At 51.8% G+C, this 20,848-nt stretch overlaps 2 protein-coding genes across 4 annotated transcripts in view; both read left to right on the forward strand.

Annotated features, from left to right (window-relative positions):
- The window catches only part of SEZ6 (seizure related 6 homolog), a 53,228-nt gene extending 42,690 nt beyond the window's left edge, over positions 1-10,538 (forward strand). For 2 of the 3 annotated variants that reach the window (XM_039476827.2, XM_074388449.1), the window contains 13 exons: positions 698-883; positions 4,628-4,796; positions 4,928-5,094; positions 5,622-5,816; positions 6,021-6,159; positions 6,272-6,468; positions 7,347-7,541; positions 7,941-8,132; positions 8,238-8,435; positions 8,723-8,761; positions 9,001-9,118; positions 9,203-9,305; positions 9,470-10,538. In XM_039476827.2, the coding sequence (XP_039332761.1) occupies positions 698-883; positions 4,628-4,796; positions 4,928-5,094; positions 5,622-5,816; positions 6,021-6,159; positions 6,272-6,468; positions 7,347-7,541; positions 7,941-8,132; positions 8,238-8,435; positions 8,723-8,761; positions 9,001-9,118; positions 9,203-9,305; positions 9,470-9,502 (1,931 nt within the window). In that variant the 3' untranslated portion in view covers positions 9,503-10,538. The remainder of the gene's footprint in view (positions 1-697; positions 884-4,627; positions 4,797-4,927; positions 5,095-5,621; positions 5,817-6,020; positions 6,160-6,271; positions 6,469-7,346; positions 7,542-7,940; positions 8,133-8,237; positions 8,436-8,722; positions 8,762-9,000; positions 9,119-9,202; positions 9,306-9,469) is intronic. The other variant, XM_039476828.2, reaches the window with a different exon arrangement.
- A 3,403-nt stretch (positions 10,539-13,941) lies between these two features.
- The window catches only part of PHF12 (PHD finger protein 12), a 49,416-nt gene continuing 42,509 nt past the window's right edge, over positions 13,942-20,848 (forward strand). The window contains exons 1-2 of the mRNA XM_003931440.3: positions 13,942-14,609; positions 15,258-15,439. Of these exons, the coding sequence (XP_003931489.1) occupies positions 14,544-14,609; positions 15,258-15,439 (248 nt within the window). The 5' untranslated portion in view covers positions 13,942-14,543. The remainder of the gene's footprint in view (positions 14,610-15,257; positions 15,440-20,848) is intronic.

The raw sequence follows: 20,848 nt of genomic DNA on the forward strand, positions 1-20,848 counted from the left end.
ACTATGTTGCCCAGGCTGGTCTTGAACTCCTGGCTTCAAGCAATCCTCCTGCCTTGCCCCAGCCTACCACCATTCTGTTTTTAAAAGAAGTCCACAGTCATTGCCATCAAGCTTTTTAGCATTTCTCAGTGAATACTATCAGACAGACTTTACTGTCTGACTTCGATTTTTGCTGCTGCAATTCATATTTATTCCCTAAAGGAAAAACAGTATCAACACTTTACATCAGTATAGGCTTTTCAGTATTTCAAGGGCTTTCATGTCTACAAGTCATTCAATAAGCATTTCTTGAACATACATTATCAGCTGGGTACCAGGGATACCGAGGCAGATAAAATACTATCCCATTTAGTCTCACAGTAACCCTGCATGTGGGCTGGGATTTTAAATCTCATTTAACAAATGAGGAAACACGCACAAAAAGATTAAATAACCTGCCTTAAGTGTCACAAAGCTTGGGCCAGAACCCAACCCTTCTAATTTCCAGCTCCGTATCTGCTCCAGTAACCAGCCCAGGCTGCTGGAATATCATTGGAACCTTCTAGGGAGGGGATTGGAGTCATTTCGGAACTCCAAGTGCTTCCTCTGGCCCCAAATGACACCTCCAGGCAGACTGAGGCAGACCTCCCCCACAAATAGCTCAGCTACCGCCCCCGCCCTGCACTCATACACAGTGTCACCTGTTCTGTCTTTGCAGCCTATCTCTTGAGCTGCCACTTTCCCCATCGTCCAGCTTATGGAGATGTGACTGTCACCAGCCTTCACCCAGGGGGCAGTGCCCGCTTCCATTGTGCTACTGGCTACCAGCTGAAGGGCGCCAGGCTTCTTACCTGTCTCAATGCCACCCAGCCCTTCTGGGATTCAAAGGAGCCTGTCTGCATCGGTGAGTGTCCCCAGGGGAAAGGGCTCAGTGCCAAGCAGAGAAGTGAGGTGGGGGCTCATCCCTGCTCCCTGTTGCTGTCTGCCATTTTCATTTGCTCTTCATAAGGAAGCCAGAAAATGGCCACGCACCTCAGTGGCATTCATTCAACCTGTAGTTATTGAGCATCTCCTACATGAGGCACTACAGGTATGCAGAGCTGAATTAAACAGCTAAAGAACCCTAAATGTGTCCTAAAGAACCCACATTGCCAGGAAAGGGGGAAAGGAGAAAGCACAGAGGTCACCAATTTCCAGGGCAAGAAGTAAAATTCACCAATGAAGAGACATAAAGTGACCTGGGAGGTGAGTGCACAATCATTCTTAGCTGGATGTTTAGGAGGTTTCTAGGGGAGGTGGCACTGAAGGTTTGAATTTATTATTTTATTATTTTTATTTATTTATGTATTTATTTTGAGGCAGAGTCTCACTCTGTCACCAGGTTGGAGTGCAGTGGTGCGATCTCAGCTCACTGCAACCTCCGCCTACCTGGTTCAAGTGATTCTCCTGCCTCAGTCTCCCTAGCAGCTGGGATTACAAGCACCCACCACCAGGCCCAGCTAATTTTTTTTGTATTGTTAGTAGAGACAAGTTTTCACCATGTTGTTGGCCAAACTGGTCTCGAACTCCTGACTTCATGATCTGCCTGCCTTGGCCACCCAAAGTGCTGGGATTACAGGTGTGAGCCACCGCGCCTGACCAAATTTGACATTTAGATGGAGGGAATGACGTAGGCAGAGACATAGAGGCAGGAAGGTGAGGATATTTAGGGACACAGAAGACAGCCAGGTTTGGCTGAAGCCTGAGACATGTGGCAAGGGCAATGGGAGGGCCTTGAGTGTCAGGGCAAGATACAGGCTGAGGAGCTGTTGAAGCTTATTAGAGAAGGGAGGGGCTTAGAATTCCGTAGGAGAATCACCCAGGTGATTGTCTACTGGCTGGGAGGCCAGCCAGACAAGACAGTTTGAACCTAAAGATTGTGATTTGGGGCCGGGCGCGGTGGCTCAAGCCTGTAATCCCAGCACTTTGGGAGGCCGAGGCAGGTGGATCACGAGGTCGAAAGATCGAGACCATCCTGGTCAACATGGTGAAACCCCGTCTCTACTAAAAATACAAAAAAAAAAACTAGCTGGGCGTGGTGGTGCATGCCTGTAATCCCAGCTACTTAGGAGGCTGAGGCAGGAGAATTGCCTGAGCCCAGGAGGCGGAGGTTGCGGTGAGCCGAGATCGCGCCATTGCACTCCAGCCTGGGTAACAGGAGCGAAACTCCGTCTCAAAAAAAAAAAAAAAAAAAAGATTGTGATTTGGGGAATGAAGAGAAGGGGAGTTCCAGAGACACTGATGAGGGAAGAAGGGAAAGGGAAAGGGGACTCCCAGGTCTGTTTCTGAGTGATCAGGTCTGAGATTGCCGCCAATGAAAGGGGGCTTATTGGAGAAAGGAAGATGAAGTGTTTGGTTTGCAGTACGAAAGGAACTTGGGCTTTTTCTTTTTAGTGGGTGTGGGCTTAGGCTTTTGAATCTTTTTTTTTTGAGATGGAGTCTCCCTCTGTCACCCAGGCTGGAATGCAGTGGCAGGATCTTGGCTCACTGCAACCTCTGCCTCCCAGGTGCAAGCAATTCTCCTGCCTCAGCTTCCCAAGTAGCCAGGGTTATGGGTGCACACCACCACACCCAGCTAATTTTTTTTGCGTTTTTAGTAGAGATGGAGTTTCACCATGCTGGCCAGGCTGATCTCAAACTCCTGATCTTGTGATCCACCAGCCTCAGCCTCCCGAAATGCTGGGGTTACAGGCTTGAGCCACTGCGCCCAGCCATGAATCTTATTTCACTCTATGAACTCTTCCTGGGTGCCAGGCACAACCAGAGACAAATAACACAGACATGTTCTCAGCCCTTGAAGATCTAGCAGGGAGACCGGCAAGCAGCTCAGGGCAGAGGATGCTACAATAGTAGTAAAAGCAGAGTGCTGTAGGACCCTGAGGGAGGGAGAACCACTCCAAGATGAGGGAGGCCCGGTGCAGTGGCTCACGCCTGTAATCCCAGCACTTTGAGAGGTTGAGGTGGGCGGATCACAAGGTGTGGAGTTCAAGACCAGCCTGGCCAACATGAGGAAACCCCGTCTCCACTAAAAATACAAAAATTAGCTGGGAGTGCTGGCGCGTACCTGTAGTCCCAGCTAGTCAGGAGGTTGAGGTGAAAGAATCACTTGAACCTGGGAGGTGGAGGTTGCAGAGAGCCAAGATGGCACTACTGCACTCCAGCCTGGGCAACAGAGAGAGACTCCATTTAGAAAACAAAACAATATATAGATATAGATAGATATAGATATAGGTATAGATATAGATATGAGAGAGGAGGCAAGCAAGGCTTCCCAAGGAGATAGCATGGAAGGATTTCAGAAATGTTAGTTTGGGAAAGTGGGGTGGATTCCTGGAACACCATATGCAGAGGTGTGGAGGCACGAAATAGCACAAGGCAGTGAGGACACAGCGAAGTGTGCCTGAAGGAGAGGGTATGCGAAGAGAGGGGACTAAAGCTGTGTTCAGAGAGAGTGGGATTCATAAAGGGCTTGAATGGCATTTTCGACTAGAACTCTATCCTGAGGGTAATGGGGAGCCACTAAGCAATTTCAAGCAAAGGATGGGGGATGATCCGATTTGAAGGGCAGTTCCATTCTGAGACCAAGCCAAGGTAGGTCTGTCCTTTCTGCAAAGAAGGAATTTGCCCCAGCCCCCCAGGAGCTTTATTGGGTTAAAATATGCTGCTGCCTTGAGCATTTGGAGACAAAGGTCCTGTGTTTTGGTCATGGTCACTGAGAGTCGGGTGGGTCAGAGCTGTGTCCAGGAGAGGAAAGCACTGCCTGGAACCAGCCATACTCCTCTTGCCTGAGGCCCCCTCTCTGGCCCCAGTTAACTGCCAGGAGCTTGTGGCCATGTAACCCAACAATCCTCCTCACAGATAGCCATAGGCAAACTGTTTAGTCTCTCCTTAGAAAGAGAGAACAGTCCCAAGCCAGAGGGTCAGAACTGGAAAGGTCAGTCAACCCAGGAATGGCAGTGGTAGTGAGGCCTGGAGAGCTATTTCAGAAAGTGTTTGAGGCCATCAATGGCTAGCAGTGCTGCTACAGGATCTAGTGTTGTCTAGTGGATCTAGTGTTAGCCCCCTTTCACATTCATTCACTCATTTTACTCAACCAACGCTGAATACTAACTCTGTGCCAGGTCTGAAAAGACCTGGCTCCTACTCCAGGGGGTCCTAGTTAAGGGACATACCCAAACAACTGATTTTAGGAAAGTGGCAGGAGGTAGAAGTAGCAGATGTACCCAAGAAGGTTGAAGCCCAGAGTAAGGACTTTAAGAAAGTCCACCTGGGGAGAGTTGGGCACAGCCTTCTAGAGAAGTCAGCAGAGAGGGAAAGTGACTTACCTGGGCACACAACCAGGCAGTGACACATCTACCCACAGTCAAGGAATTGCCCTGACAGTCCCAGGGGTGTGAAAGGTTAGGAGGCAGGATTCTGGAGCTCAGGCTGCCTGTAGATGCAAGGTCACCAGGCTAAAAGTTTGACCTTCAGGACCATGATGCCAAAGATGGCAGGGAGGTCCCTGCTGCTACAAGCAGAGGAGACAGAGCTGGGATGGGGAAGAAGGCATGTTAGGCTGCCTGGGTTCAGGCAGGGACCTAGCCTATACCCTGTCCTGGTCTTACAGCCGCCTGCGGGGGAGTGATCCGTAACGCCACCACCGGCCGCATCATCTCCCCAGGCTTCCCGGGCAACTACAGCAACAACCTCACCTGTCACTGGCTGCTTGAGGCTCCTGAGGGCCAGCGGCTACACCTGCACTTTGAGAAAGTTTCCCTGGCAGAGGATGATGACAGGTGAGGGGCTGTCCTAGTGGAATGGGAGTGCCTGGCCTGGTGATACCCTGCTGGAGGGATGCTACCTGAGTCCGGGGCCACAACCCATCTGGGTCAGCCACCAGCCTATAGCTGTCACTCTCCTGGTTCAGGCTCATCATTCGCAATGGGGACAACGTGGAGGCCCCACCAGTGTATGATTCCTATGAGGTGGAATACCTGCCCATTGAGGGCCTGCTCAGCTCTGGCAGACACTTCTTTGTCGAGCTCAGTACTGACAGCAGCGGGGCAGCGGCAGGCATGGCCCTGCGCTATGAGGGTGAGCCTGCTGGGGCCTTACTGGGAGTGGGGGGGTCCAGGGGCATGGGCTCAGGGCCAGGGTCTTTCTCCCACACCCTACCCCTCTGTGCCTCCATGCTGTCACTCCTTCCAAGTTAGCCACCTGCTCACTTAGTACTTAGGCCCCCTTTCCCTGCCCCTCTCTTTGGGACCAGGATCCCTACCCCAGCTTTGCAGGCAACCTCTGCCTGGACCCAGGCCCTCTGATCCAGGGGAATAAATTCTCCAGATTTTGAAAAGCAAAAAAGGCTTCAACCCTTAGGGAAGAAAGATTGCTGTAAGAGACATTCTAGAACCATTAACCTTAGGGAAGAAAAATTACTGTAAGAGACATTCTAGAACAATTTATGCATGCATGTACTGATTAATTCATTCAAAAAACATGTATGGAGTACCATCTATGTACTAAGCACAAAACCAGGCACCAAAAACATCCTGGTGATCAAGATGGCCATCTGTGTTTAATACCAGTTGAGGCTGAGCTGGGCTGGGCCTTGTGGTTTACAGCCTTCCAGCAGGGCCATTGCTATGAGCCCTTTGTCAAATATGGCAACTTCAGCAGCAGTGCACCCTCCTACCCTGTGGGTACCACTGTGGAGTTCAGCTGTGACCCTGGCTACACCCTGGAGCAGGGCTCCATCATCATCGAGTGTGTTGACCCTCACGACCCCCAATGGAATGAGACAGAGCCAGCGTGCCGAGGTCAGTAGGCACCAGCAGATGGGCCTGCAGGGTGGGTACCAGGGGACTAGCCACAGAACCGGGGGCCACAGGGGCCCTGTGATATATGTGGTTCAGGTTTCCTCCAAGGAGGAGGTGGGGGCTCCCAGCAATTGGTGGGCATTCCGGTGGGCAGATAGTAAGCTGGAAAAGCAACACACCTTCTGTGCCTCTCCTGCCTTCCAGCCGTGTGCAGCGGAGAGATCACAGACTCAGCTGGTGTGGTGCTCTCTCCCAACTGGCCAGAGCCCTACGGTCGTGGGCAGGACTGCATCTGGGGTGTGCATGTGGAAGAGGACAAGCGCATCATGCTGGACATCCGAGTGTGAGTGCCCACCGGGTCAGGCTGAGCCAACTCCTGAGTTCTGGGGATATCCTTTGTCCAGCCCATCATGGGGCCCCCAGGCCTGCTGTGTCCTGACACTCCTCCTCCACAGGCTGCGCATAGGCCCTGGAGACGTACTTACCTTCTATGATGGGGATGACCTGACAGCCCGGGTCCTGGGCCAGTACTCAGGGCCCCGTAGCCACTTCAAGCTCTTTACCTCCATGGCTGATGTCACCATTCAATTCCAGTCGGATCCCGGGACCTCAGTGCTGGGCTACCAGCAGGGCTTCATCATCCATTTCTTTGGTGAGCTTGTCCCTACCCCACTAAGAGTGCAGGCCCCAAGCCACGACCAGTCAAAGAGGCCAGGGCAGTGAGGTGCCTGAATGCTCTCTCAGTCAAGGGGAAGCTGAAAAAAAAACAGGGATTACCTGGAGGAAGCTAGTCCCGTTCTCCATCTGCTTTGAGGAGGAGCCAGAATTCTGTTGTCGCAAGAGGGGTTTGGGTAGGCAGCAGAACAACTTTCTTTTTTTTCCTTTTTTTTTTCTGAGACACAGTTTCCCTCTGTCACCCAGGCTGGAGTGCCATGGTTCAATCTCTGCTCCATGCAACCTCCACTCCCGGGCTCAAGCGATTCTCATGCCTCCTGCGGAGCTGGGATTACAGGCGCCCTCCACCACAACTGGCTAATTTTTGTATTTTTAGTGGAGTTGGGTTTCCGCCATATTGGCCAGGCTGGTCTCAAACTCCTGGCCTCAAGTGATCTGCCCACCTCAGCCTCCCAAAGTGCTGGGATTATCTGGCCACTGCACCTGGCCAGAACAACTTTTAAACCAAAATGGAGAACAAAGGAAAAGTGCTGGCTTCTATCTTACTGACAGTCTTTCATAGAAGTGACAATTTCCCTCACTGTACCTGATTCCATCTCTCAGGCCTGAGGAACTGGCCAAGGTGCTTTTGGAAGTAAGGCCAAAGCCTACATGATAACCCTGGAATCTAGGAGACAGAGCAATGTCAGAGGCAGGCAAGGAGGGGCCCTTGAGCAGGGAGGAATGGATCCCTGAGCCTACCCAGGACAGTCCAGGTCCAGGACCAACCAGCAGGAGCCAGAGCCACCTCAGGGTGAGGGGGACAGTCACTTTGGTGCGGCTGAAGGCCTGCATCTTGTGCCTCTGTGCCCCCAGAGGTGCCCCGCAATGACACATGTCCGGAGCTACCTGAGATCCCCAATGGCTGGAAGAGCCCATCGCAGCCTGAGCTAGTGCACGGCACTGTGGTCACTTACCAGTGCTACCCTGGCTACCAGGTGGTGGGATCCAGTGTCCTCATGTGCCAGTGGGACCTAACCTGGAGTGAGGACCTGCCCTCGTGCCAGAGGGGTGAGTATACCTATTACCCATGCTCCCCTTCACAACACAAGCTCCAAGCCTCTCTCCTGGATTCTGAGCCAGACTCTAGCTGTTATTAGCTAGTATCCTCAAAGTTCCTTCACCTCTCAGAGCCTCGGTTTCCTCATCTGTGAAACAGGGATGATACCTTTTCATGGGGTTATCAGCCAAGTATGTCATTCCTGGTAGATAGCCAATCAGTGTTTATCGACCCTAACAGATGGGAAGGGAACAAATGGGGGGAAACACCAGCATAATGGTAGGGACAGATACACAAGGGACAGAGCTATACAACATAAAGAAGTTAGCTGGCCTAGAACAAAGCCAGGGTGAACTGACCTCTGCTTAGTTCTCCTTGGCCTACTTCCCCCCATCATCCCCTACCCATAGTGACTTCCTGCCATGACCCTGGAGACGTGGAGCACAGCCGACGCCTCATATCCAGCCCCAAGTTTCCTGTTGGGGCCACCGTGCAATATATCTGTGACCAAGGTTTTGTGCTCACGGGCAGCTCCATCCTCACCTGCCATGATCGTCAGGCCGGCAGCCCCAAGTGGAGTGACCGGGCCCCCAAATGTCTCTGTAAGTGTCAGATGAGTAGGAGGGAAAACCTCTAGTTGGAGATAAAAGATGCTACCCTGGAGGCCAAGGGCATGACACCCTCACTGGGCTCTGCCTGCTTTGCAGTGGAACAGCTCAAGCCATGCCATGGTCTCAGTGCCCCTGAGAATGGCGCCCAAAGTCCTGAGAAGCGGCTACACCCAGCAGGGGCCACCATCCACTTCTCATGTGCCCCTGGCTACGTGCTGAAGGGCCAGGCCAGCATCAAGTGTGTGCCCGGGCACCCCTCGCATTGGAGTGACCCCCCACCCATCTGTAGGGCTGGTGAGTACCCTGTCATCCCTCAAAACCCTGCCTGGACCATAAAGCTGCTCTGGCAAAGATGTGCAATGTTGAGAACCAGAACCACCTGCCCATGCCACCTTCATGTTACTCTTGGTCTCTCCAGTCTTTGCCAGATCCTTCTGATCTGGCATCACCAAGACCCATGCCGGAGTGGGCTCTCCTTGGACAAACGCTTCCCATGATCAGCCCACTACCTCCGCTCCCTGCCTTAGTGGTTTGGCCCCTTGGACTCACCCACTGCCCTTGGCCCTCCCCTCTTGTTCCAGCCTCTCTGGATGAGTTCTACAACACCCGCAGCCTGGATGGTGAGTCTCCACCCTTGAGGGCCAGAGAAGTGGTCTCCCTGGTCCTGTTTCTCATGGTTCCCAGGCCATGAGCTTCCCAAGGAGGGAAGGCAGAGAGAGGTTTGGGCCTAGCAGAGTAAAAAGCTCCTTCCCTGCCCCCAGCCAGCTAGAGGGAGCTGGTAGCCCTTGGGCAGAGGTGAGAGGATATGGGCTCCAGGTGACAGAGACCTCTGCTCCAGTCCCACCCTCTGTGTCTTCAGTTGCCAAGGCGCCTGCTGCCTCCAGCACCCTGGATGCTGCCCACATTGCAGCTGCCATCTTCTTGCCACTGGTGGCGATGGTGTTGTTGGTAGGAGGTGTATACCTCTACTTCTCCAGGTAAGTCTGGCTTCTCTTCCTGCTCTGCAAGCCTGACTCACTCCTACCCAGTAGTCTTGACTCACAGGCTTCTCTGCCCCACAGGCTCCAGGGAAAAAGCTCCCTGCAGCTGCCCCGCACACGCCCCCGCCCCTACAACCGCATTACTGTAGAGTCAGCGTTTGACAATCCAACTTACGAGACTGGAGTAAGTAACCATGCCAGCCTTGCCACCCTATCCAAGACCCAGTTCTCTGCTGCTTTGGGCAGGTAACCCTGAGGGTCCTGCCAAGCTCCCTCACTTTTTCCCTTTTCCTAGGGAAGGTGAATCATGGCCTGGCAAATCTAATGCAAGTTTCCAACTCCCAGCAGTCTCTTTCCTTTGCAGGAGACGAGAGAATATGAAGTCTCCATCTAGGTGGGGGCAGCCTAGGGAAGCCTACTCAGGCCTGCACCACAGTCCAGCAGCAAGGCTCCTTGCTTCCTGCTGTCCCTCCACCTCCTGTACATACCACCTGGGAGGAGATGCCACCAATCCCTCAAGAAGTTGTGCCCTTCCCCACCTGCAATGCCCACCATGACCTATTTTCTTGGTGTCACTGCCCACTTAGGGCCCTTCACTGGGCCCACGTCGGGGGGCATCTGCCTGTGGGCAGAACATGGCTGGAGCACAAGAATCAACAGCCAGCATCCCGAGCCTCCTCATGCCTGGACCAGCCTGGAACACACAAGCAGAGCAGGAGTACCTCTGTCCATATGACCACCATCCCACCCTGGCATGGCAGCCTGCAGCAGGGTCAACTTGACCATGGTAGAAACTGCACCAGGATGCTCCTCACACAGCGATCACCAATGGCCAAAACTCCTCTCAATGGTGACCTCTGGGTAGTCCCGGCATGCCAACATCAGCCTCTTGGGAGGTATCTAGTCTCTAAAGCCCCAGGAATGGACAGTTCTGCCTCCTGCCCTGTCCCAGTGGAGGCAGTAATTTTAGGGATCCTAAGGAGTTCAGGGGGATCCTACCCAAACCTCAGGTTGGGCTTCCCTGGGCACTCATGCTCCACACCAAAGCAGGATATCACCTTCTTCCCTGACTGCCCTATACCCTGAGGAGAGGGAGACTCCTCCGATGTTTATTTGGCTGTTAAAAACATCTTCATCCCACTAGTCCCTCCTCTAGTTCCAGCCACTTGTCAGGCTCTCATCTTGGCAACTGTATTATGTGATAAGGGGAGGGGGCAGGCATATTCTGGAGAGGAGCAGAGGTCCAAGGACCCAGGAATTTGGCATGAAATAGGTGGTAGGAAAGCCCCAGGGAGACGCCCAGGAGCTGGCTGAAGGCCACTTTGTATATGTAATGTATTATATGGGCTCCAGCCAGAGAACAATCTTTTATTTCTGTTGTTTCCTTATTAAAATGGTGTTTTTGAAAAAAATACAAGCAATGGCCAGGTGAATAATGCTTTCTTGGAGGGACGGGTGGTGGGAGATAAATGGGATATGAACTTCAGGACCAGAAGGCATACTAGACCCACCAATCAATAATCCTCAGATTTTATTTTATTTGTACTGTTTTTGAGATAGGGTCTCACTCTGTCATCCAGGGTGGGGTGCAGTGGCTCGATCACGGTTCACTGCAGCCTCAACTTCTGAGGCTCAAGTGATCCACCTCAACCTCCTGAATAGCTAAGACTACAGGTGCATGCCACCACACATGGCTAATTTATATATATATATATAGTAGAGACAGAGTCTTACTATTTTGCCCAGGCTGGTCTCCAACTCCTAGGCTCAAGTGATTCTCCCACCTTAGCCACCCAAAGTGCTCAGATTTTTTTTTTTTTTTTTTTTTTTTTTTTTTGAGACAGAGTTTTGCTCTTGTTACCCAGGCTGGAGTGCAATGGCGCGATCTCGGCTCACCGCAACTTCCGCCTCCTGGGTTCAGGCAATTCTCCTGCTTCAGCCTCCTGAGTAGCTGGGATTACAGGCACGCGCCACCATGCCCAGCTAATTTTTTGTATTTTTAGTAGAGACGGGGTTTCACCATGTTGACCAGGGTGGTCTCGATCTCTTGACCTCGTGATCCACCCGCCTCGGCCTCCCAAAGTGCTGGGATTACAGGCTTGAGCCACCGCGCCCGGCCTCCAGATTTTATTTGAAAAGAAATAGTTACATGCAGTTGGACAGGGTCCCCCAAAAGGGACAGTGCAACAGATGGCAGGAGAAATCAAAGTCCCCAATGGTTGGTGCCACAGGGATGTGGGAGCCCAGGAACCCCTATGCATATCCACCCAATGCCTTACTTCCTCCTCTTTGTCAGGCCCAGAACTACAGGCTGGCATACTCTCAAATCCCTTCTCAATGCCCTGATGCCCTTCTCAATGCTAACTAGGCTCAGGAAGCCTGAAGCATCTCTCCTTCCCCTTATTCTCAAGCAAGCAAGGCTTTGGAAATTGGAATAGGAAACAGAGACTGATCCCCTAAACATGAAGCCCTAATCTGGCTTGGCCTTAGAGAATACTTAGATTGTCAGAAGCAGTGGTAATGCAGCTTAGGGACTTGGCTCCTAAATTAGGCAAAGGCCCTAACTATGGGCTCTGGAAAAAGGTGGCTGGGAGGATCTGCTTAAGTTTGCCCCTTCCCTATGAGACCCAGACCAACCAAGATGGAAATGCCCTGCATTGGCCCCCAGTATGCACATTCTATGCTGAGAGGTGTGCCCTGCATGGCTGCTTTCCAAGAGTAAGGACAAGAGGTCGGGAACAGGAAATTATGAGAACTCGGAATCTCCAGTCTTCCAACAGGGAGATCTTGACCACTCACGCTTCCTACTCTGGGCTCTAGTACCAGTCACCTTGAAGGATGATGAAGCTCGTCCATGCAGAGTGCAGTGCCTAGATTAGCCACAAGAGGTCACTTCCAAAACTGTCTGTATCCCACCTGCTCTCTCTTTAATCCCCCCGAACTGTCAGGGCGGGAGCTCTCCAAGGTGGCACCATTCCTGGACCCCACTGGCCTAACTTCAACCTCCAAGTTCCAAGAGGAAGGTGTGTGATGTTTCCCTGGCACCTGTCAACAGAGCCAAGTCTTATTTCTCTCATTAGCCCATAGTTCCTATTATCAGCTGCAACTGATGGTGTCGATCAAAGCAAAACCTTGTTCAGTGGATGGGTGCCAATGGCTTACTTTTCTGCTCCATAATGCCTTTAGGCTGACACAGCAGCACAGCTGGGCCCTGAGCAGTAGGGAAAAAGCCAAAGAGAGAGCGCACATGAGGTTCTAACCTCTGAGAGCCTGTGGCATAAAGTATAGCCACAGAAGACAGAAAATCTTGCCTCTTTCATACAAATGATCTAGTTCAGCTCTCCCCTCTCCGAGGGTACACTGACATCCCCACTCTAACTCATCCCCCTTACTATTCCCAAAGAAAGCGTACCAATTCCTTAGAAACATTCGACATGGTGTAATGGAGTGTCTGGCCTGAGAATCAAGAAATCTAATTCCTAGGTCTCCCACAAATGCACTGTGTGACCTAGGCAAATCACTGCTCCTCTCTGTGCATCTGGAAAAGACGGGATTAAATCAGATGATCTCCAAATCCTTTTTAGTTTTACGACTCTGAGAATGCTGTGTCCCGTAACATTAAAAGTGATCTGAGCACAGCTACGAGAGAACAATTCTAACTAAACCCCTAGTGACAAGCACAACGATGCAGTTCCCTTCTCCACTGCTTCATCCACCATCAGGCAGCAATCATCGGCCATCTCTGACCGCGGTACCAAGGGGAGGAGCGGGCGCCCTGAAAAGGAACATGAATCCCCGCCCAGAATGCGAGGGGGCCCTCAGACTACAAATCCCGGCATGCAGCACAGAAGCTCTCAAAAGTATCCCTTCCTAGCAGGCAAATGACTCCTCCCTGGGTCCATACTACCATAGAGTGCATCGCACGCACACGGAACTACAGCTCCCACAATCCACCAGTCCTATCGCGATTCTTGCTACCAGTGTGCAATGCTCCCCCAGTCGCCCTTTAAACCTTTCGGCACTGCAAACTGGGAGTTGGAGTCCGGGATACGCAGGTAGCTGGGCGTTGTCAGGATTATAAACTCTCCGCTTTAGGCTACCTCTAGAAGAGATCTCAGGGACAGTGGTGAAAAGAGGATGGTAACGGGCAGGCGCAACTCCCCACAATGCCACTACCACGGAAGGCAGGGATGCTCAGGATACAATTAACTGATAAAATTAGCTGTGAGGAGCGGGAGAAAAGTAGGAACCACAGTCATCCAACATGCCACCAAAGGCGTCATTTTCTGTCGCAAATGGCTTTTCTCTTTACCAATATGGCGGCCTGGTCCAGCCACACCTGATGCTAGAACCAATAGTCCAGTACAACATCCCTGGGAACACTGCTGTCACTGACAGGTGACCAGCTCCATCCAACACCACACCTTGCTCGTTTCTGTTCATGCTTGAGGACTCCAAGGGCACGATAGCCCATATCCCATTACCAAAATGGCGAAAGGAGCAGCTTTCTTGTGAGGACCTGCCGAAGACAATACGCGTGCGCGGGAGGCGTCTGTGTTGGGGAGTGGGAGGGGAGCAACCCCAACACGCCTGCGCAGGAACAAAGTCCTCTTAGTTTGCACACAAACACCAATGGATGAAGAGTCCCTAGCTCCCTGCGGCTGCGCCTTGACCCCGACGAGCTTTCCCAAGCGCCTGCGCGAGACCTCAGGTCCCGCCCTTTTGTCTCAGTGCGCTGGCGCACGGCAGAAGGTGGGGCTTCGGTGCTCCAGACGAATGCCAGCGCGGCTGCGCGCTGGGGGGTACTCCCTTACCGCGGCTGCGCGGGAGCCCGGCCGCCGGCTGTCACTGCGGTTGCGCGCGGCTAGCAGCGATCCCGGGGCGCCTGCGCGGGTGGCTTTGCGGGCGCTCGCGGTAAGTTTGCGCCAAGTGCGCGGCAGCCGGGACGCAGACGGCGGCAGCGGCGAGAGGCGGAGCCCGGGGACCACCCCCCATCACCCTCCCCCCAGTCACCTCACGTACCACAACCTCACCTAACCTCTCACCCCCCCTCCTGTCCCCCCAGCCCCGGGATGGCAGCGCCCGCCAGCCTTCCCGGCCGGACCGGCAGTCGCCAGTGCCGGCTTTAGCCTGTGGGACTAGGCCCCGCCGAGGCCTGACCCCGGAGCCGGGACCCACTGTGCAGCCAGCAGCCGGGCCGGGACTGAGGGGCCGCTCCCCCCTCGCGGCCCGTGGGGAGGACGCTGTCGTCCCGGGGACTAGGGGCCGGGGGGTGGGGGGGAGCCAGGGCGAGGAAGTCGGGACCCGTGTTGAGAAAAAAGAAGCAGGGCCGGGGTCAGGAGCGCCCCCTACCCCCACATCCCCCCTCCCCCCGGGGTTGGGGGGGCCGGAGCAGAGAGCACCCAGCCCGGGAGGTGGATGAATGTGGGAGAAAATGGAGACCAAGACGATCGTGTACGACTTGGACACATCAGGGGGGCTGATGGAGGTAAGAGTGGCCCTCCTCATCCCCTTCCCCCAGCGTCGGGAGGGAACCTCCGCCCTCCGCCCCACAAAGCCGGTCCTAAACTCGAAGCGCCTAGAGGGTCGAAGGAGGGGGATTCTTCCTCACCCAGCCTCTCCCTCCTCTCTTTGCAATTTGGGGGGTTGATCTCGGCCTTCGAAGACGTTTGCAGCAGTTTCACCTACCCGCCGCCCTCGATTCGCTTTCCCGAGGCGCCAGCCCACTCCATCTCGTTGCACCGGCAGGCCTCCCCACCCCCTTCTTGTTGGCCCCTTTGTGCTTCCCCCAGCACGTCCGGGTACCGGGCTTCGGGCCTCTCCCGAGCCGGGCTTTGGAGTCCCCCACTGTCCATACAAGGAAGTGGCAAGAAGGGAACCGCGCACCCTCTTCCCATCCCCCTACCCTTGATCCTCCCCATTTGGAAGAAGCTGTTCTCGTTGTTGTGCTGCAGGAACGCGGTTAGGGTGGGCTCCCCCTGGTTCCGGGGGCTGAGAGGTTCTGGGAACAGCCTGGATGGGAGGAAGAAGGACAAAAGGGGGGAGAGGGGTGGGTGACGGAGAAGCCGCGCCGGGGGGGCGACGGACCGCCCGGGAGCTCCGAGTGTGCACACATGCGGTTTGTATGTGTGTGCAGCAAATCCAAGCTCTGCTGGCTCCCCCCAAGACCGACGAGGCAGAAAAGCGGAGTCGGAAGCCTGAGAAGGAGCCCCGGAGAAGCGGCAGGGCCACCAACCACGACAGCTGCGATAGCTGCAAGGAAGGTGGAGATCTCCTGTGTTGCGACCACTGTCCGGCTGCCTTCCACCTCCAGTGCTGGTAAGGTCCTGGGGACCCCTTTGAAGCTTCTCGGCGGATCCTTCTCTGCGCATACCTTCACCGGGCCTGCCCCTGCCTGCCGAAATAACGGGCGCTTGCAGCCGCTAGCTGACTTTCTGCAGCCGCCGAGGCGAGCACCTCCCCGCTCCCAGGTGTCCCCCGGGTTCTGGCAGTTTAGGGGGAAGGAGCAGCAGTGGGTCCAGACTTCGAGGTGGGGGTTGGGAGGAGTGAAGAGAACCCCATGTGTGATTGGAAGTCGCTGGGGAGCCGGGACAGAGCCGGCCGGGACGGCCGGCAGTGGCGGGGGAGGAAGGGGAGGAGCTCCGGGCCCAGTGCCGCTTGCCTGCCCGCGCGCTCGCTGCCCTCGGGGCTCCTGCCCGGCCGGGTTCTCTTTGGGGTGGGTGCGTGGAGCCCTCGGCCACCCGAGTTGCCCTGGTCCAGACCCCGGCAACCGCGCGCTTGTGGCTGTGGAAGAAATCATGGAGGGTGTCTCTCGAGTCCGCCTCTTCTTTGCTTCTCTGTTTACAATATGGCGACCTGCCTTTAAATTATATTTTTATTCTCAGCGCCATTTTGGCTGCATATATGATTTGCAAACGTCTCCCGGGGAACGGTGGGGGCAGCCCCGGAGTCCTTTCTGCAGAAGCTCCTCGGGGGCTCAGGCTGGGATCTCGCCGCTTTGGTCCCCTTTCTGTCTCCGCTTGCCCCCTGTTGCCTCTCTGAGCTGCCTTCCTCCCTCCTCCTTCTTCCCTCCTCCCTCCCGGCGCTGCTGCCTCTTAGGAAATCGGACCGGGTTAGACAATTAAAATTGCCCTTGGGCGCCGATTTCATTTCTCCGCTCCGGATCGGCGAGCCTTTCGCTGCAAAATTCTTTGCTGCCGGGGGAGGATTGTGTGCGGTGGCACCGGAAAGGCATTTTTAAGGAGCTGAGAGCTGGAAAGCTCTACGCTTTTCCCCCCTTAATGAACGTTAGGGGAGGGGAGAAACCGAACTGAGAGGGAGGGACCTGGGTTGATCGCCCGCTGCTTGATCCTCCTCAGCGGCTCAGCCCAGAACAATCCGGCAAAGAAGAATTTAAACTCCATCTTCTGCCGGCAGAAATCACCTCTGCCCTCCACAAAAATCCCACATCTGCGGCAGCAAACCCAGATTTCATCTTGTTCTACTGGGTCTCTTTTTGTGGTTCAGCAACAGTTGACTGAGGCAGGCGAGAGGAGCCAGTCTGGAGAGAAAAGGGGGCTATTCTGTTTGTTCCCACCAGTTTTTTGATGTTGCCTTTTTTATCCCTCTGTTTTTGTTTTTGTTTTTTTTTTTTAAGTGAAATTTCACTGAGGGTCTCTTAACAGTTCCATTCACATTCCATCTCTCGGTTTGTGGAGTCGTGTCTGCTGTATATTTGTACTAATTGCAGGTTTGGGAACACTTGCTAGACAGATGACTGATACTGAGCAAATTAAGTCTGTGGTCAGAAGTTATGTAGGAAGCTCCCATTACCATTCCCAAGATACTTTTGCCCAGGAGGGCACCCCATCCCGGCTTGTAAAATTGCAGGGACCAAAATCATTATCCTAGAGGAAGTTTTGCTGCTGGCTTTAAAATTTTTATTATGAAGTGACTAAGGGTCTGTGGTTTTTAGCCTTTACTTGCCTATAAGGTGTAATTTACCTGGAGAAGATATCTCTGGTCGTTTCCTTTGCTGGTCTTAGGAGAAATTTGTGCCTGTATATTGTGTTGCTTATTGGTTACTCCCAGTTGCTTACATTTTTTTTAGTGTGCTTGTTTGGTGTGTGTATACTAGGACTGAATTGTCGACTTCGTGATTTAAAATGTGGGCTTACATTCTACCCCTAGTATGAAATTGGTGTTAACCATGATTGTTGACACATACTTTGAGTGAGATTTGCTAAGCTCTCTATTATCTTTAGTCTCATTTATTTGATAAAGCTGAAATTGTTTATTGGAAACGTCAGGCATGAAAAAAGTGTGCTGTCTGGTTTGCCTGAAATTGGGCTTGTAAACTATAAAACCTAACCTCTGAATTTTTTAATTAGGTGAGTCTAAAGTCTTGTCAAGTTGTAACAATTAACAGTTTTCACTTTAGCTGGAAAAGGAGAGAGAAGGAGGGACTCTTTAGCTGTTGGTGAGATTCAGTCTTGCCTAGACCGTGCATTTCATTGAAAAAAAAATTTTTTTTTTGAGACCATGAATGGGAACTGGTAATCAGAGATTTGTGAATAGTAGTAAATGAAGTAGTGCTTGTTTCACATCTCCAGTTCTCATTTGAAGATGCCAGTACTTAATGTACCATTGAGTTATCTGAGTTATTATCTAAATCACAAAGCATTGTAGGTATTGGTGCAAAGGCAGGAAGTCTTTTAAGTGGAATTCTCTAGATGAATTTCATTTAGTGAGGCTTATCCCACTTTTCTGTGTCTGAAGCCACATTCTTTCCACCAAGAGTGAAGTATTTTTATTTACTTATTTTTTCTTTTTTTTTTTTTTTTGAGACGGAGTTTCGCCCTTGTTACCCAGGCTGGAGTGCAAATGGCGCGATCTCGGCTCACCGCAACCTCCGCCTCCTGGGCTCAGGCAATTCTCCTGCCTCAGCCTCCTGAGTAGCTGGGATTACAGGCACGTGCCACCATGCCCAGCTAATTTTTTGCACTTTTAGTAGAGACGGGGTTTCACCATGTTGACCAGGATGGTCTCGATCTCTCCACCCCGTGATCCACCCGCCTCGGCCTCCCAAAGTGCTGGGATTACAGGCTTGAGCCACCGCGCCCGGCGCTATTTACTTATTTTTTCTGAGACAGGAGTCTTTGCTTTGTCTCCCAGGCTTGGAGTACAGTGAAGCATCTCGGCTCACTGCAAGGTCCACCTCTGGGGTTCAAGTGATTCTCCTGCCTCAGCCTCCCAAGTAGCTGGGATTACAGGTGCCTGTCACCACATCCAGCTAATTTTTGTATTTTTAAAAAATCAAGTAGTTAATGTCTCAGAACATTTTTATTCTTGAATGTGTTTTCATTAATTTGTCCTAGGTGGGCACAGTGGCTCATGCCTATCCCAGCACTTTGGGAGGCCGAAGTGGGTAGATCACAAGGTCAGGAGTAGTTTGAGACTGGCCAGGCTAACATAGTGAAACCCTGTCTCTACTAAAAATACAAAAATTAGATGGGTGTGGTGGCACATGCCTATAGTCCCAGCTACTCAGGAGGCTGAGGTGGGAGAAGCGCTTGAACCCCGGAGGCAGAAGTTGCAGTGAGGCAAGACCACGCCATTTCACTACAGCCTGGGTGACAAAGTGAGACTCCGTCTCAAAAAAAAAAAAAAAAAAATGACTGCTTGTTTTTGCCATATGAGAGTGAGGTTAGGGGGCATAGCTCTATTTCCTCTTGCTTCCCTTTTAAACTGGCTAAGACAGAATAATTTCCCTGTGTACAGAAAGTACAAGAGTGAGGTTGAGGCCGAGTATGGTGGTTCATGCCTGTAATCCCAGCACTTAAAGGGGCCAAGGTGGGAGGATCACCTGAGGACAGGAGTTCAAGACCAGTCTGGGCAACATAACAAAACTCCATCTCTACAAAATTTAAAGAAAAGGTGAAGTTTAAATTTTGCAAATGCTGTAAGTCTTAATTGCAGTGCTGCCATGGTTCTCCATCCAGAGCTCTTTGGGATAAGTCCTTTTTTAGTCTCTACTATTCCTTGCCAGTCTGCCTCACAGTGAACACAATCCAGTACAATGTTCCAGAAGTGGTTCTAGGCAAACTTTACCTCTTGGGTTTAATGACATAGCCGTAAACCACAGGGGATCTTCTTACAATAAATTTCTAAAGGAAATGATTGGTCAAATTAGTTGTTTTAATTGTTCTGTCTTTTCTCAGGAGCCAGTGCTTTGTATGAGGCACCTCATCTCTTCCCAGTTAGACTGGGAGCCCTATTTCTGAGTTTTCTATAATGATCCTCTGGGTGAAGGAATGAATTGTCTTGTGCATGGTACCATGACCTCACCGAAGAATTAAACTGGAAAAACTGATGTCTTTGTTTTTGATTAAGTGATAGTGTAATCATTTTATCCAAGTTTAACTGGTTTATCAATTATAGTAGTGATAGTAGGGGTTATTAAATCTGTCCCTAGACTATTAGAAAGAGAGATGTTTTTAAGTGTCCCTTGGTGAACCTGAACTTGGTCATAATTATCATGCCAGGAGTTGAGCTTTCTGAAAGTTCTCATCTGACTGATCCCAAAAAATCTATTAAAAATTAAAATAACCAGGTGGGACATGGTGGCTCACGCCTGTAATCCCAGCACTTTGGGAGGCTGAGGTGGGGGGAAGACGAGGTCAAGAGATTAAGACCATCCTGGCCAACATGGTGAAACCCTGTCTTTACTAAAAGTCCAAAAAAAAAAAAAAAATTAGCCAAGTGTGGTGGTGCATGCCTGTAGTCCCAGCTACTTTGGAGGCTGAGGCAGAATTGCTTGAAACTGGAAAACAGAAGTTGCAGTGAGCCGGGATCACACCACTGCACTCCCTCCAGCCTAGTGATAGATCGAGATTCTGTCTCAAAAAAAAAAAGAGAGAGAGATCGAGACTATCCTAGCCAACATGGTGAAACCCCGTCTCTACTAAAAATACAAAAATTAGCTGGTTGTGGTGGTGTGCACCTGTAGTCCCAGCTAATCAGAATGCTGAGACAGGAGAATCAACTTGAACCCGGGAGGTGGAGGTTGCAGTGAGCCGAGATTGCCTCACTGCACTCCAGCCTGGTGACAGAGCAAGACTCTGTCTCAAAAAAAAAAAAAAAAAAATGGAATAACCAGTACAGCTTTAGTTGCCACTGACCCATCTTTCTGTTTGAGATTGGTAGGATTGTTGTCACTGACAGAGTTAATACCATGGGGCATCAGTAATCAGGATGATAAAACTGGCTGGTTTCCTGTGATTGCCTTCTCATGGCATTTTGCTCCAAACAGACTGAGGGACCAAAATGGTCTGATTGAGAAGTACGTCTACCTCAGCAGACCTCAGCATGGTCCCTTCCCGTCAGACAGATTTCTGTAGCATTTGCCTCCGCATGTTATATTTGGAATTGTTGGCCAGCTTTCCTCTCTCTGGTGTTGGCAGCAAGATCCAAAATAAGGTTTTCGAAGAATGAGAGTAAAAAGGTCTCTGTGCACAGGCAAAACTAAGCTCAGCTTGGAGTTGTGCATACTTTCAGTGAGTCATAACAAAGGTTTCACACATAGAACAGAAACTGCCTTGAAGAAAATGTTTGCTGTTTGAAGTGGAGTTGTTTGTTTGTTTGTTTTTGTTGACAGGGTCTCCCTGTGTTGCCCAGGCTGGAGTGCAGTGGCTTGATCCTAGCTCCCTGCAGCATCTAACTATGGGCTCAAGTGATCTTCCCACCTAA

Source organism: Saimiri boliviensis, chromosome 17, assembly GCF_048565385.1.
Source record: "Saimiri boliviensis isolate mSaiBol1 chromosome 17, mSaiBol1.pri, whole genome shotgun sequence".
In the NCBI taxonomy this organism is placed as follows: Eukaryota; Metazoa; Chordata; class Mammalia; order Primates; family Cebidae; genus Saimiri; species Saimiri boliviensis.